This window comes from Aythya ferina, assembly GCF_964211825.1.
Source record: "Aythya ferina genome assembly, chromosome: 20".
In the NCBI taxonomy this organism is placed as follows: domain Eukaryota; kingdom Metazoa; phylum Chordata; class Aves; order Anseriformes; family Anatidae; genus Aythya; species Aythya ferina.
The window spans coordinates 1,956,897-1,973,860 of NC_140318.1; the positions used below are offsets into that span (position 1 = coordinate 1,956,897).

General features: G+C 43.3%; 2 protein-coding genes across 5 annotated transcripts in view; both read left to right on the forward strand.

Moving 5' to 3' along the window:
- Positions 1 to 3,934, forward strand: ZBTB6 (zinc finger and BTB domain containing 6). The gene has a single exon (XM_084493767.1). It carries the CDS (start codon positions 173 to 175, stop codon positions 1,457 to 1,459), a length of 1,287 nt encoding a protein of 428 aa, XP_084349893.1. The 5' UTR covers positions 1 to 172; the 3' UTR covers positions 1,460 to 3,934.
- A 428-nt stretch (positions 3,935 to 4,362) lies between these two features.
- RC3H2 (ring finger and CCCH-type domains 2) overlaps positions 4,363 to 16,964 on the forward strand; it is a 29,649-nt gene continuing 17,047 nt past the window's right edge. For all 4 annotated transcript variants that reach the window (XM_084493769.1, XM_084493772.1, XM_084493770.1 and 1 more), the window contains exons 1-6: positions 4,363 to 4,485; positions 12,112 to 12,408; positions 13,843 to 13,960; positions 14,414 to 14,647; positions 15,590 to 15,765; positions 16,706 to 16,906. In XM_084493769.1, coding sequence (XP_084349895.1) covers positions 12,178 to 12,408; positions 13,843 to 13,960; positions 14,414 to 14,647; positions 15,590 to 15,765; positions 16,706 to 16,906 — 960 coding nt within the window. In that variant the 5' untranslated portion in view covers positions 4,363 to 4,485; positions 12,112 to 12,177. The remainder of the gene's footprint in view (positions 4,486 to 12,111; positions 12,409 to 13,842; positions 13,961 to 14,413; positions 14,648 to 15,589; positions 15,766 to 16,705; positions 16,907 to 16,964) is intronic.

Consider the following 16,964-nt stretch of genomic DNA (forward strand, 5'->3'; position numbering starts at 1 on the left):
GCGCGGGGGCACCGGCGGCGAGGAGCGGGGAGGCTCCGAGGGGCTGCGAGGGCTCCGTGAGGTTCCGTAGAGCTCCGTGGGGCTGCGAGGGCTCGGCTCGGCCCGGCCCAACCCGGTCCCGGCGGAGAGAGGCGGCCCCGGTGGCGGCGACCCCCCCCCCGGGAGCTCCGCCATGGCTGCGGACTCGGAGGTGCTGCACTTCCAGTTCGAGCAGCAGGGCGACGCGGTGCTGCAGAAGATGAACCTGCTGCGGCAGCAGAACCTCTTCTGCGACGTCTCCATCTACATCAACGACACCGAGTTCCCGGGCCACAAGGTGATCTTCGCCGCCTGCTCCACCTTCATGCGGGACCAGTTCCTCCTCAACCAGTCGCGGCAGGTGCGCATCACCATCCTGCAGAGCGCCGAGGTGGGCAGGAAGCTGCTGCTCTCCTGCTACACCGGCGCGCTGGAGGTCAAGAAGAAGGAGCTGCTCAAGTACCTGACCGCCGCCAGCTACCTCCAGATGGTTCACATCGTGGAGAAGTGCACCGAGGCGCTGTCGAAGTACCTGGAAATCGACGCGTCCATGGAGAATGGCGGCCAGGCTGCGGAGAGGTGCCACTCTTCGGACACGGAGCTGAGGAGCAGGGAGGACGCGGTGGATAAAGATTGTGAAATAATTGAGATTGCGGAAGATAGCCCGGCTAATTTAGAGTTCTCCATTAAAGAGGAAAACGGGGATGTCTCGCAGCCTACAGCAGAGAGCGTGGACTCGGAAAGGAAGGAAACGAAAACCCCGGAAATATCAACGGTTGAAATAGGATATAAGGATGACGAAATTTGTATCTTCAGGATGGACTCTGTGAGTGTCCCTAGCGTAGAAAACGATCACTTTCCTCAGCCTTGCACCTCCTCTAAAACAAATTTATACTTTCCAGAAACCCAGCACTCCTTGATAAATTCTACGGTTGAAAGCAGAAATACCGAAACGTCAGGAAATCACTTCCAGGCTTTTGTCAATGACAACCCAGAAGGGACTTCGAGTCAGATGAATGGGTTTCAAAGTCTGAATGATTCTGGTAATTCATGGCGGCACCAGTGTCCAAAGTGTCCGAGGGGATTTCTGCATCTTGAGAACTATCTGAGGCATCTAAAAATGCACAAGCTCTTCCTGTGTTTGCAGTGTGGTAAAACGTTTACTCAAAAAAAGAATCTCAACAGACACATCCGGGGGCACATGGGTATCCGCCCCTTCCAGTGCATGGTGTGCTTGAAGACGTTTACTGCCAAAAGTACTCTCCAGGACCACTTGAATATACACAGCGGTGACAGGCCCTACAAGTGCCATTGTTGTGACATGGACTTTAAACACAAGTCTGCTCTTAAAAAACACTTAACATCTGTTCACGGGAGGAGCAGCAGCGAAAAAACAAACCTGAGCGCTATTACAAAAATTAAAATTGACTATGATGAATAGATGGACGGCTGTGGAGCTGCGTTACACCAAACGCTCCCACCTAGTGAAACTCTAGATGTTTTAACAGATTCCCACGTAATGGAGAGGACGGATATGTGACTGGTGAGCAGAGACACCTGAGAACAGCGATCTTGCTTGTATTGAGGCTACTATTGCTGTAGGCGTTCAAAATGCGTTTACTGGTTGAAAGTAAACCATAAAATAGGGGAAAATGTTCCATGCTTCTCTTCTAGTGTCCCTGAAATATCTAATTTTCATGCAGCTAATTATGTTCTACGCTCCCATTTTTCAAGGGTGGGCGCTGCCGACTTCAAACTCTTACTGACACTGCAATAAGCTGAAGCCTGAGCCACGACGCTCCTGATCTGTAATTGCTAAGGGAAGGAGATTCTTGTACTTATTCAGCGAGTCATTCGCTCCCACCCTGCTCATGTGTCACTTATGGTGAAATCATCTCCTTAACTTGACCAAATTTTGCTGGATCTTTCACCAAAAGAAAGGCACAGTCTCATACTCAAATCTGTGATATTTAAAAAACAACACCCAACAAACAAAATCAAGGAAGCTTTCAAGTTGCCTTTTGCAAATAGGGGAAAAAAAAAAAAAGTATTGCCTTGCAGTTCATTTATTTTTTTTAAACTGGATAGTCTCATAAGACTGACATGCATTCAGTTTTATGAATGAGTTCTGAATTGTTCTAAACTTTTGGTTGATCTTTTTTTTTTTTTTTTTTTTTTTTTTGTCATACCAGTGTTTAGTGCCTGTATTTGACTTACTAAGTTAGTCCTATCTGCTGAGTTATAACATTTGTCTTTTTTTCTTTTACAGATCTTAGATACATATACCAATGTGAAAACTTAAACTGTATGCTGTTATGTAACAACATTTGCTATGTTCATTTTGAAAAACGATTCTTTTATATCTTGAAAGGAACAACATAGACATAGAAGTCTTATATACTCTGGTTCTGTGATACAGTAAAACAGTAACTGCGTGTGTTTGGATAGCTGTGTTTGTACTTTGTCAAAGGTCATTTCAGTTTCATCATAAGTAGTGAAGGCCCTGTAATGCAGAATCTTTATCCGGTACCTGTCTTTGACTGGTATATGTTTCTTTCACTTAACGTGATATGAATAAAGAGTCAATTCAGTTGCAATTCAATTACAAGATAATGGTACTCACATTAGACTCTCTCCAATTAGCAAAAAGCAGTCGTTCTTAATCTTGTCTGTATCACGAGGGTTTGCTTTCCTTCAAATGTCAGAAGTGCTGCTGTGAAGTTCTTGATGAGTCCAGAAGTGTGACGCTTGTGCTCCATAGCTTGGCTCTTTTGAAAATAAAAGACAATTTTTAATGTCAATTAACAAGTTTAACTTAATTTACTTAACTGTGACTGTACCAGTTGTTGTTTGGGTTTTAGTTATCAGTAATGTGAGGGGTTGGGTGCAGTTTCCTGGTACTACCTGTAATGGGAACAATCAGCCACGCCAGCGTTAGCATTGCCATTGTGTATTAGAAACTTTAATTGAGGAGTTTTTAAGAACTTGCTTCACAAGATGTTTTTCAATCTCTTAATTTGATATTATTCAGTACTTAAAGTACATATTAGTTGGATTGTAATATTTGCAAGTCCCAGTTCATAGTAGGCCTTTTGTGTGTGTATGCCTTCCTCCAATATCATGGAGTAAAAATGGGCAAGTACTGTGTTCTGAAGCTGAGTGAGCCACCAGTGTGGTATTCCTTCAAAAATTCACAAAAAGTTTTAACTTGTGTAAGTTTTCTTGTGAGTGATTTGATTGTATTGATCCATTGGAAATTCAAGTCATACACGTGTGCAAAGTCTGCCTACCTGGGTGTGTACGAGTAGAGACAAAAAAGATGCACCCAAGGCAAGTAGCTGTGCAACTGGATTAAAGTCACCTGTTTTATCCAGTACTTTGAGCATGAGGCCTTGCCTTCAAAATCTCTGTTCTTACTTAATGTTAAAAGGTGATTGTTTGTTTTATTTTGGTGATTTTTATCTGCAGTAATTGTCACGCTGAGGTTTGGGAGCCATCTTGTTTATGGTGCAACTGCCTCACGTTTGGGAGAAAAAAAGCATTTCTGAGCAATGTCTTCTGTTTGCATTCATTAGTCTGTCACTGTCAGCCTTTTTGACCTTGTGATTAATATTGAGTTTGCTTGTTTTTCACAGAAAAGTATTAATTTTTGGTTCTTAATTGCTTCAAAATTACGAGCCTGACCTTGAAAAGCATGCTAATACCCTGCACTCACCCTTCCTGTATTTACAGGTATTAACTGGGGTATATGTACAGGTTTGTATGTAACTTTTCCTTTGTGTCCACATCCTTATTTTAAATAAACATCATACTTGAAAGAGGTCATAAAACAAGGAAAAAGCTTATTTCTCCCCCACACCTCAACCTTTTACACCGGGCTGCCATTACCGTTCAATAAATGCGCAGTTACGGCACAGATTCGTTTCAAATGTGGTTAAATTTGTACTGTGTGTACTCATTTTTGACAGACGTATGGCTATCACTGGCAATCAGACCAATGAAATAGAAGGAATGATGAGGTGTTCTTAGAGGCGTGCGAAGGGGATTTCCCTGCCTCAAAGGGAAGAGAGGGAGACTTTTGAAGCGCACCTTTGTTGGGAGCCACCGTGAGGCGCCTGCAGCGCCGTGAGGGAAACATTTTGTGCCCGCGTTCACCTGGAGGACGCCTCCCGCCCGTCACAGGCGGCGCCGCCATTTCGCGACGCGCCGCGGGGAGGCGCTGCCGGCGGCCGCTCTGTGGTGCCGCCGCTCCCCCCCCCCCCCCCCCCGAAGTCACGCGGGGGCCCGCGGCGCTCTCGCGAGAGGGGCGGGGCGGGGGCGGGGCGCTCCCGGCTGTCAGCGCGATGAGGCGGCGCCGCCGGGGCCCCCGCCGCTGCCTCCGCCGGGCCGCGCCGCGCTGCCCGCCCCATGGCGTCTGAGAGGCCGGCCCGGCCCCCAGCTCCCGGCCCCGCCGCCCGCGCCTCGCAGGTAGGAGCGGGGCCGCTTCGGCCGAGCTGCGAGCCGGGGCGGCGGTGGTGGCGACGGGGGGGGACGCGGTGACCCGGTAGGGCCCCGCCCGCACTGCCCCCCCCCCCCCCCCCCCCTCCCTCCCCGGTTCCCGTCGCTGCGGAATCCGGGCCCTAACGGCCGCCCCCCCCCCCCCCCCCCCCGTTCTCCCCCTTCCCATCCGTGAGGCGGCGGCGGCCATTTGGGGGCGGCGGCGGAGCGGGGCCGGGCCCGGGGCAGGTGCTGGGGCCGGGCCCGCGGGCGGCGGCCTGAGGGAGCGGGGGGAGGCGGAGCCCGCCCGCAACGGCCCCGCCACGGCCCCGGCACGGCCCGCGGAGCCCTGAGGTGCTGAGGCGGGGGGGGGGAGGGAGTGGGAGCCGCCCCCGCGGCGCCTTGCTGAGGGTGAGGCTGGAGGAGCCGCGGTGGGAGGCAGGGCCCGGCCCCGCGTCGCCATTCGGGGGCCTTTAAAAATAATAATAATAATAATAATAAATAAATAAGGGAATAACCGCGGGCAGGAGCGGCGGGGATGGCCCTTGGGGGGGGGGCCGGGGGTTGCTTGCCGTGAGGGAACGGCGCGGCCCCGCTGACAGGGCCCCGCTGTAGGATCGGCCGCTGAGGGGTTTTGTGGGGCTGTGCTCGGTCCCCTGCACAGCCGCGTCCCAGCGCTGCAGGGCACGGTCAGAACAAGCCCCAGCTTCACCGGGGTGCGAGCTTGCGATCGTGGCAGGATTTTAATTTTCAATCAGAACGTACCACTTACATCTCCTGAATCAGGATGCTGTCATTTGCCCTTTGCTCTGTGTTAAACATCTGTGGAATTTCTAGAAATTGAAGCTTGTCTTGCTGGCACAGGTATTATTCCGTCCAGCACCAAATTCTCAATTTCTGTAATTAATCACTTTCCCAAGGGCTGTGCACTTTTTTAATGAAATTTTTCTTATATCTGCAGTGTGGGCAAAGCTTTCCCCAAGAAAAGGTTTCTTATTAAATGATGTTGCTGTCTTGTTTGAGGTCACGGCCATTTCTCTCACAAATATTAAATTCTAACAATTTTACCGACAGTTCTTGGGATATCCTGAACTTAAGTCATGGTCTTGAATATTCATCTTCTTTTATTTAAGGCTTTTGCTGATTTACAATATTTACAGTGTCCAGAGGGTAATAGCTAGGAGTGTTTATTTTGCCAGGTGTGTGATACGAAAGCTTCCAAAAAAAAAAAAAAACCAACAAACAAACGTAATTCTCTTAGTGGGATGAAGAGAAGTGGGCTCTCTTTACTGGCTGGACCTGAAGAAAAGAATAAAATTTATATCCATGGGAATATTAAGCTATTTGTGCAAATTTTAAAAGGCTTTCTGCCCCTTATGGAAGCCCTCTGTTTTCTTGCTAGTGTCTCAGAATGGCATTAGTATTTCATTACAATTGTAATTGGAAAACGTTAGAGCATGGAACCTCTCTTTTGTAAACTTATAGTTGAAGCATTGCAGTGGAGGCGGTGTTTAAAAAAACAAACACCCCAAGGATTTGAAAGACCTGAGGAACTAAGCCACACGTGAGAGTCCTCATTCTCTGAAATTACGCATGAAGAATAAGGAATCCTTCAGAGTATCTCTTACCAAAGTACTTGCGTCAATGTGGGTCTGTTTAGAAATAGATTCCCTTAGTCTGCGTCCAGTGCAAGTTCAACCAATTTTAGTGGCAAAGAAAATTTTTCGTTTATTTGCCCTTCAGTTAGTTCTGAAAAGTCGATACTGTCACAGGAGCTGAATTCGTATCAAGCTTGTGGCAAGGGCAAGCTCTCCTCTCAGTGACACCTACAGAGCACAAAAAACTCACGGTAGCATTACATAAGTACCTAGGAAACTTCAAATCCAGCGGCAGGACTTCTGCTGGCAGCACTTGAACAGGAACGAGCAGGTGTCGGCTGCTGGGGATGCACTGACTCCAGTGCTGAGCAGGGCGGGGAGATTTCCATCAGAACCGAATGAACTTTGGCCACCGCTGAGTACCAGCAAACCGACGTTTCTGTTGGTGAATTGTGCTGCTGTTTGTTGTGAATTATTCCTCAGCCACGTGTTCAGGGAGGGAGAGGCGATCTGTTTTCATTTCTGAAGCTGGCTAGCGAAGTATCTGGTGGGCGTTTTAGCTAAACGTAGTCCAGGTGAAGTTACAGGTTCAGAGATGTCACCAGGTTTTCTCTTGATGATAACTTTTCTGGAGTTGAAGCTAGGCTGTAGTGTTCCCAGTACCATTAATGTTCAGTGGAAAAAAGGATTGAAATGCCGCCTCCAATGGTCGATTTACCTGTGACAGATGCTATGGAAGGTAGAAATAAGTAAGTCTGCTCTGCAAAGAGGATTTGTTTTAATTTCAAGTCCACCGCTGAATGGTGCAAAGCTATTGTGAGGGTAGCCCCTTTCTAAGCCTTTAATGAAGCTAGTTTTGTAGATCTGTGGATGATGGCTGCTGAAGAGAAACGAATGAAAGATTCTAGCCTTTGCAGAGAATAACGTAATACCAATAACTTGATTATGCAGACACTCTAATTTTTTGACCCAGGCAGGATGCTTTCAGAACTGCCTAACTTGGGAAGGAAGGCTTGAAGAAGTTACCTCCTTGCAGTGAGAACAATCTGAATAAGTGGGATGTTAAAATGGGGATTTAAAAAAAAAAAAAAAAAAAGAAAGAAGATAGCATGATCTCTGCAGTCAAATTTAAGAGCAAGTCAATATCAAAGACTATTTAATTTAGAGATTAAAAATCAATTTATGTCTAAGACTGCGGATTAAATCCACAGTGGGCTGTACTGTCTTTGTTTATGACAGCTCCATATAATGAGCCGCCGTAAGTTTTTTAAGATTTTCCTTCATCTGCAGAGGAGACTCTCCTCCATCCAGCCCCGTCCCGTTCTCATACAAAGTCGGCTTTTGACACTGTCCCTTGTGGGTGTCCCACAGGGGACGTGAGCAGCAGGCCAGGGCAGACCTCACGTGGCTCTCCCAGGCTGTTGCTCTTTTTTCTTCCTAGGTGTTTGCCTGGGCTGTGGGGAACTGAGTTCAAGCCTTTGACCTTCCCCTTGACCAGGGCTGGTACTTGCACACCCTGCGCTTTGAACAAAATAAAGCAGTTGCAGAACGAGACACATGCTCACCATGCCACCCAGGCGTTGGGGCACCTAGCTGGGGAGGAGGCACTGACTTTTTTCTTCCTTGCTCAAAGAACTACAGCTCGATCTGGTGCAATGGCTGGCTGGTCAAAATGCTCAAATAATCTTTAAAATGAAGGAAAATCCAAGTCATCTGCTTGGGCAGCTGCAGACGAGGCTGCAGTTGTCTTTGAGTCCTTTGGCGTGAAGAACAGCTTCAGATGGAGGGGCTGAAATTGCTCTGTCTTGAGGCATGTGTTTGGCTGCTTTTTTGGAAGGTGGAAATGTGGGTTAAAAGCACTTACAAGGAATTGGGTTTGTATCTCTGTGTGGGTGAGAAACCTAGTCAGTGAATTAAAGCGTAAGGCACCAGCACGGCTACCTGAAGCGTGTCCCTTTCTCTTCCTGTGTAACGGCGTTGGCCTCCTCAGGTCGATAACTTCTGCCGTGGAGAAGTGAATGGCTCCTGGCGTGAGGGCTCCCAGTTCTGGATGTGGATTGACTCCCAGATAAAGCGCTGGCATCACAGTTTCTAATTAGCAAGTCCTGAGCACGCTGCTCAGCACAGTGCCTCGCTGTCCTCGCGGTTTGAGTCCTGTTCTGAGCACCAGGCGTTTGCTGCTCTTCTCCACAGATCCGCCCTGCCTTCACAAAGCCAGAGGTTGCCAGTACTTCTGTGACAGGACAAATGTTGGAATTCCCGCGGAGTTGTCCCAGTCCTGCCTTCCAAACAGTCCTGTGCCATACTGGGTGAAGTGGGGTGGTAGGGCTGGGATCTGCCTGGCAGGCCAGGCAAGTAAGCGCAGGCAGGGAGCTGCTGCGCATGGTGCCATCGCCTGCCCTGAGATGCATGCGGACTTGGACCTTGCTCTGGATACCGACTTTGAGATGTGAATGCATTTCAGATGTGAAGCATCCCTGTTGTGTTTACGTGAAAGCTGCCCGGGGTGCCAAGGCTCCTTTGGGAAGGGAAGCTGCTGACAGAAGTCTGGTCACCTAAGCTTGGCTTCCCTAGGAAACCAGGCCTGCATGCTGCCTGTGGGGCCGTATCAAGAGGTTGTTGAATCGGTAGGATCACTGTGATTAGTTGCAAAGAGTGTCATGGGACTAGAATTAGGTAGCTACAAGTTAATGTAAAATAAGAATGTCCAAATCTTAAAACTTCCATTATTTGTACACTGTACCGCTGCTTGGGAAAGGTTTTGGGGCTTCGCACCTGCTCCCCCCATCCCTGCTTTCAATTCCATCAAGCATCCCATCTAAAATAATGATTAATGCCTGACTTTCTCCTGATTGTTATTGTGCTCCATTGTAACCTTTACTGCAATGGGAAGACGTTATTGTGTTACAAACAAAATGACTCAACTGTAATAGTTTTTATTTATTATGTAACTTTGAACTTAGGCACTTGTGTTTTTCAATTTGTCTCTGAGATTGCTCTTAGTAGTAATAGTATGGCATGTATTGGAGTGATAGTATGTAAATATATTTTAGGTAAAAATTACCATTTCTTTTTAAAATCTTTACTTGTATATTTGGCCAGTTTCTGTGTCAGCCGTTTCTTTTTTGCAGGGTGCTTCAACTTTGACAGGGAAGAGAAGCCTGGTGTTGTGCGCTGACATAGCGTATCTAACAGAATGAATAGGTAGACCAAGGTGAATTCTACCGAGTATATTTTCTGTTTTTTAAAACAAAACAAAAAAAGTGATGCCACTGATTTCTCATTCACCTTCTTTATTGTGTTCCCTTCCTTGTCTTTGTTCAGTGCAGAGCACTGGAGCAATTTGTTCTTCAAGAGAGCATCCCTGAAATACATTGTTTCTGACAAGGAGCAAGAGTCTATTAAACATGTGGCTTATGCTTTTTGTAGAAGTCAACATGATAATTAGTAGATATGAGATTGTTTTCTTAACGCACTGGAGTGCAAGAATGGCAGGATATCTGGCATGTTTAATAGAGTATGGAGACTTCCTCTGTCTTTGGCTGCTCGAAGTTTTCAGAGTTGAGAGCTTTCCCCAGCTGTTTGCTGATTTAATTAGACTTTTTCCTGTCAAGAAATATGAAGGTCAACACATGCTTAGAAGAATCTGTCATTTATGATGATTAAATACTCAGAGACAGATCTTCAAAAATCAGTGGTGCTCTCTTAAAGGATCTGTTTTGTTTCAGTTCTGTGTTGGCCTGGAAAACAAGCGGCTATATTGTAGGAGCTTGTAAATAGAGAGGTGGCTGTTTGTGCAAGGCTCTGAAGTATCTGTGGAAACTGAATGTGGCTACTGTGTCAGAGAAGGGATTCCTGCATTCGAGTTAGTTAATGAGTGGTGTGGAAATAGAGACTGTTTATTAGGAGATTGTCAGTGCCCAACAGCATGGTAGCCATCGAGCTGCGTGTGTGCTGGCCTTTCCTTAAACTTTTCCCTCTGTGAGTCACGGTGGCAGCACGCCTCCCCACGTAGCCTGGGCCGTGCTGCTACCTGTGCTGTGCAGTCAGCTGGCTGGAAAGCCACTGAGAATTGCTCTAGGTCAGCAGTAACGTGGGGTTAGTACCTTGCTGCTTCTGGTAACGCTGGCAAAAAGATTTAAGTGTTTACTGCAAGGCTCTGCACTGCGATTCTGTGCATCTTGTCCTGCTGTTTTGGTCGGGAAGCTGGAGGAAATGGTGGGATTCTTTACTGAGGAATTGAAAATCTTCCCATGCATGTTGGCTCATTGTTTATTTTTGCAATTATTTGCTTGTCTTCTGCATTTCCTTGGTTAAAAGATAAATGTAGCAGCAGTGGATTAAAGATGAGCGCCTTTTTCACCTCTGCAAGAGCTTTGCCTGTGCTTTTGTAGAAGTTGGATGAAAATCTATTTTGTCCTGTGGATGTGAATATTCTGGCTGATGCTGCAAGCGTTGTCTCAGCAGTCTGGCTTTGGAGGGACAGGTTCAACTTTCAGTTTTTGTTTTCCCTCCCCAAATGAATTCCCATAGTAAATGTAAAATCTCTGCATAATATTGAAAAGCTCACTGAGATAAGGACATCCTGTACAAGTGTCCTGTTACTTAAAGGCCACTGAATGTTCATAGTACTAAATAGGATTTCTAAACAGATGGTCATAATTAACATAAAATACATCCACACATCAAGTCTATTTGGTGTTCTGGTAATTATTTCAATGGTCCGATACTTTAGCATTAATTAAACTGTAGCACAGCCAACAATGGGATCGCCGTGAAAAGTCACTGAATTCAAATGCAGAGGGGAGAGCTCAGCTTCCCTTTTTCCATCATTGGAAAAGAAAAATAGAATCCTAAACGTGTAATTAAAACATTTGTGTATTTGCATTTCTAACAAGCTGCTAGGGTAGGCTTGTTCATTGCCTTGAAGTGAACTAACTGGTCTCTGGGTTGCATGGAAAGTCAACATCGCGGCACATTGCAGGGAAGGGTGGGGCTGCTCAGCTCCTAGATGAAGCTGTGAATGTAAATCTGCCTGACGAAAGCTTCAATGGGAGCGGTTTCGATGAATTTCTTAGGCCTGTTATCTTTTCTGTAGAACTTAAATTATATAAAATTGTCTATCTTTCAGAACAATGTCTCTGTTTTTTCTCTGGAATACAATTACGTGACAGAATTACATGGTACTGCTAGACAGAGTGCTGATTTTTAAGACAAAAGACTTAATAACAAGTCAGCTGAAGTTGTTGCTTGCTTTATCAAGACTGTTGTCCAAAATGCCTGGATGTTCAGTATATCGGGTATTTTCTTTCAAGCTTACTGAAGTGGAGTCGCGTTGTTGTCGGGTAGAGATGTGACAAGCAACACTGAACACCGATATCTCTGCCTGGGAGAAGAGCCCTTCTGAGGGGTTCTCAGGAAAAAAGGGGAAAAGGCATAAGAGAATCGTAAAACTAATCTTACTCCTTTAGTATCTTCTAACTCTCAACAGAAATGCCTTAGAGAAACAGAAAATGCTTCTTTAAAAAAGTGAAAGGCAGTGTTTAGTTTGGTGTCTGATTAAATCCGAATAAGAACTTCAGAAGGAAGGCATTGTTCTACTTTAGATGAAAACATGTAATGTTTTATACTCCCTCATTTTGTGTGCTGTCTCCCCAGGCCCCTTCTGCAATCAGGGAATGTTTTTAGCGTTTTGAAAATTTGAGTTTAGATGGGATTGATTCATGCTTACACACTTTCTGCGCCAATAAATGTCTTCCTTTTCCTCCACCAACAGTGTATATAATCCCATGAGAAGAACTTTAATGCCGTTTATTGTGAATATGTTTAAATTTAATTTCTGGTAGTCTGCGTTGATTCAGTTCATGAGCCTTTTTTCGTTCAGTTACTAAAATTAAGTTGTTGGTTTTTTTTGACATGATTCATTTTTATTCTGTAAAATATTGAAATTGTATTTTTATTAAAAATTATTCTAAATTATCAGAAAGCATGTTTTAAATAATCTGTTATTCACTTACAGCTGCCAAAACGTAGTACAGTGAAATAATGGTCTGCTAGCCTGCTAAACAAGTGTCCAGCTTCCACAATGCCTGTGCAGGCAGCTCAGTGGACAGAATTTCTGTCCTGCCCAATCTGCTACAACGAGTTTGATGAGAATGTGCACAAACCCATCAGCTTAGGTTGCTCTCACACTGTCTGTAAGACCTGCCTGAACAAGCTTCATCGCAAGGCATGTCCTTTCGACCAGACTGCCATCAATACAGACATCGATGTGCTTCCTGTAAACTTTGCACTCCTCCAGTTAGTTGGAGCCCAGGTATGATTTAAGCAGCTTTTTGTTTTGCCACTCCGTGTTATTAGCATTTACGTGCAGTACATGTGCTGATATTTTCCCCTCATTTTAGGCTGAGAAATGGCAAGGCTTTGACTTTGTGCTATGTTAAAGTCCATGTGTACCCTAAAAGGAGCTACACCATTTTCAGAACCATCCACTTCTCAGGAAATGAAAACTTATTCTAGTTGTAAGCTGAATTCTGGTTTAAAAAGGCTCTTGAACTGTGACTGGAGAAAAAAGCCTATTAGGATATAAATAATTATGTGTCACTAGAAAAGGAAGCCTGCAGACTACACTCATTCATTCTAAATTTTCTTGCAAGGAGTCTCATTTCTACATGTCACATGTTCAAAGTAGCTAGCTGTTCAACCAAGTTCCAGAAATGTGTGTGTAATTTTTTTAAATATGCATGATGGCTTTTCAGTTGCATTTTCAGATAGTGGCTAATCAGGCCAGGAATGTTCCCAGTGCTGTCTCGTAGCAGTGGCAAAACAGCGATTATATAATCAGTACTGTGCTTTATGGGGACTAAATAAGTCTGTTCACCTTCTGCTGATTCATGTGCTTTTTCGTTTTACTCTGGTAATAACACCTAGGTGATGCAGTAAGGACGCTTTTTACTTTCCTTTTTAATGCCTTATCACATGCCTAGACACAACGATTGGTAATAACACTATGTGTCAGTGTTCTCATTTCTCAAATTCATCTGTTCCTTTCTTTCTTTTTTTTTTTTTTGTTTCTAAATTTGTGTCTAGTCACTGCCTTGATCTTACAACGTTTGTTTTCGTGGTCTCCTAACTTCTTGCTACGTCTTTCAAACAATTGACTGTATTATGACTAATGTTCCTTCTATTTTCATAGTCTGACCTTGTTAATCCACTTTGAGTTTTTCCACCAGTTAAGTTTGCTAGTTCTTCTCTTTGAAGACTTCAAAGCTATTTGTATGTCTATGTGCCTTTGTGCTTAAATTATTTTTTTTAACTTTGTTTTTGACTTTTTCATACTGTATTCTTGCCAATTGAAGTATAACTTCCCTGTCTGTAGTAAATCATGCTGGTCTTGTACACTGATCATCTCACAAATCTTGTGTTCTTCATTTATCTGTTAACTACATTCTCATGAGGCCTTGGTTATTGTTTTTTGTGTGTGGTTTTTTTTTTTTTTTTTTATCCTACCTTTGTTTTTCATGTGTTAAATACTAACAAAAGTAATCTTTTATTACCATGATCTTTGTCTTTAGTCCTTTCTGTTATTCCTTATTGCATTCCAGACAACATGGGTGGGTCCTGTCTTCTCTAAAAAGCATCGTACATCTGCAGTGTTATGTAATTAACAGTAGTGATGTTGGTACCATCACAGGCTTGTCAGATGGATATATTTAATTTTTTTTCTACCCTCTTCCTTGCATTTTTGTAGGTACCTGATCATCAGACAGTAAAGTTGAGTAATGTAGGAGAGAACAAACATTATGAAGTAGCAAAGAAATGTGTTGAGGATTTAGCACTCTACTTAAAGCCATTAAGTGGAGGAAAAGGTGAGTTTCTCCTGAACAGCAGAATTTTGATGCAGCAGATTGGCTTACTTTTAACAGCATTATGTTTTCAGCATTGATTTTAGGCTTCAGTGGGATAATTCTCATTTTCAGAATAAAATTTCCCTTATGTCTTTAAAAGCTTATTCACACCTGTCACACTTGGTTCTTAATTTCAAGTTTACAAAATACTCTTATTTAATAATATTTCCATGTACTAACTTTGTATTAAAGCAGAACTTTCCTCAAAGGAAGGGTTTGACGTCAATTTAAGACTCTAATTAAAATTCTTTTTGATAATGAGTTGCCCAGAATTGCCCAAGAGAAAGGAAGATACCTGTGATTAGATTCAAGTCCGAGAGACATACATATACTATTAGACATTTTTGTTTGCCTTGTTTAGATTAATTTGCCTGATAAAAAGCAGTAGTTTACCTTTTCTTTCCTTCCTTGTAGGTGTTGCTAGCTTGAATCAGAGTGCACTGAGCCGTCCAATGCAAAGGAAGCTTGTGACACTAGTGAATTGTCAACTGGTAGAGGAAGAGGGTCGGGTTCGAGCTATGAGGGCAGCTCGATCACTGGGAGAGAGAACTGTTACAGAACTGATCTTGCAGCACCAAAATCCTCAGCAGCTTTCTGCCAACCTTTGGGCTGCTGTCAGGGCACGGGGATGTCAGTTTCTAGGGCCAGGTAAGGTAATTGCAGAATCTGCAACAGAGTATGTTCAGCTGTACCTTTTCCTAATGCAAAAACTTTCCTTGGAAGTTTCTTCTGTGCAGCTGAAAGTGCCATTACTTCTGGTTTTCAACTTTAAGCTAAGAAGAAAGGGAAAAGAAAAAAAAAAACAAAACTACAAGTTAATAGAATTTGCTTTCTTAAAAGGTTTGGGTTTTTTTCTGCCTTATTGACTGTTCTTTGAAATGGTGAGGAATTATTTAAAAACTCCCAGCAAAGAAGAGTAAATAAACATGCTTTCTGCACAGCCTGTAATGCAGTGCAACTAACATAGACTAGTTGTACTGCTACCTGTGATCAGAATTTGATAGAAAACTGCAAATGTTCTCTTGTTCATGCAGTAGGTGTAAGTACACTCAGCCTAACTTTAATTGCAGCATACTTTATTTTTAAATGTTATAATGATGGTGTTTCTATCTTCAATACAAACAACAAATTCTTAAAGTATGCTGCAAAAGTAAGCATGGAGATGGGAAGGAAGTTGCGTTTAAACTGGAAGTATTCCTCTCATGATTCTGATAATTGATGGTAGCGTTGCTGTGCCATTCTCATATTCTGTACAGCTTCATGGTGTAGCGTTGTTGAAATGTCCAAAATGACAAAGGCTGTAAGACTACACAGTAGAAAAAAGTATAAAAGGTGCACCAGTGATACTTTTATTACTGAAAATCAGTCTTAGCTCTTTAAATTTGCTGTATAAGTATTGTTGTAAATTATCTTTCTAAATTTCTTAAAATATGTTTACAAAGCTTTTTTTTAATGATTAGTGAAATAAAGTAGTAACGAGTTAAGTTTGAGATAATTCATATGTTCCTACTTACGGTGTTAATGTGTGGTAGCCTTACTGGTTTCTGGCAACGTATTTCTATGCCTATCTTATGTTTTTCTGTGTTAAAGCTATGCAAGAAGAAGCACTGAAACTTGTATTACTGGCATTGGAAGATGGCTCTGCGCTCTCAAGAAAAGTTCTGGTACTTTTTGTTGTGCAAAGGCTAGAACCAAGATTTCCTCAGGCCTCTAAAACAAGCATTGGTCATGTTGTGCAGCTACTGTATAGAGCATCATGCTTTAAGGTAAAACGCCTCAATTAACTTCAAAATATTTGAAGTTTGTTACTGTGAACTAGTGCAATTCCAAAGAACCCTTCCTGTGATTAATCCTTCATCTATAAAATGTTACATAAATTCAGTTTCTACACATTAGGATAGTGTAGAGAATATAGCATAAAACTGACATGAAGTAGTTTAAATATTGAAGTTCTCTGCCAAAGGAACAAATAGTCACATGTGGAAGTAGCTGGAATCAATTCTGGAATTACCACTCATTCCTAATTGCTGTTCTTCCTCTGGAAATTCTCTCCTAAATACAGAGGCATGAAACATGACACTCCGAGCCTGTGTCAGGAAGAAGTAAAATATTGTCACTTTTGGCTTTGTTTTTTGTTTGTTTTTGAATCACAGTTAAGAACACGGTTATCATAATATCTAATATTTAATGTCACTAAACAAACATCGTGAAATCTGTTGCCGCCTTTTATGACAACTGTCTTAATATTTATAGTGGCCTCTCAGGTTAATATTGTACTCCTTAAATGCCACTATCTTCAATTTTTTCTTCTTCTGTATCATTTAAGTCAATTCTGGAGTCTTTCTTGTTTCTTTGTCATCTACTATTGCTGGGCAGCAACAGCTACTGGTAGAACTAGTAAATATCTTATCAGATAACTGATTTGTATGTTCTGTGACTTAAGCAAATCTGATTGACTACTAAGTTGGAAGTAGTGGAGTTGATATCACAGGTTTTTTTACTAGTGACCCTGTAAAATCTTGAAGAGCTGGCTGTTTTGCCTGTATGCGCTGCAAGCAGATGAACAAACACACACACAAAAAAAAAGCATATGGTAAATATCCAGCAGTAATATACTTCTGTGTTTTGTGCTGGGTAGCTCTTTTTCTGGTAGTCTCAGAGATTTTTTTGTTAAAGAAGGAGTGTTTACATATCGCTGTTTATTAGGTCACTAAAAGGGATGAAGATTCTTCTCTGATGCAACTTAAAGAAGAGTTTCGGAGTTACGAGGCTTTGCGGAGAGAGCATGATGCCCAAATTGTTCACATTGCCATGGAAGCAGGACTTCGAATATCACCAGAACAATGGTCTTCCCTTCTTTATGGTGACTTGGCACATAAATCACACATGCAATCCATTATCGACAAGGTTTGTCAAGGGGATGGTTTTAGTATCTTTGTAATATTATAGTTGACTGTTAAATGTT

Coding starts and splice junctions, on each gene's coding strand:
- ZBTB6 (XM_084493767.1), top strand. CDS start 173: ATGGCTGCGGACTCGGAGGTGCTGCACTTCCAGTTCGAGCAGCAGGGC.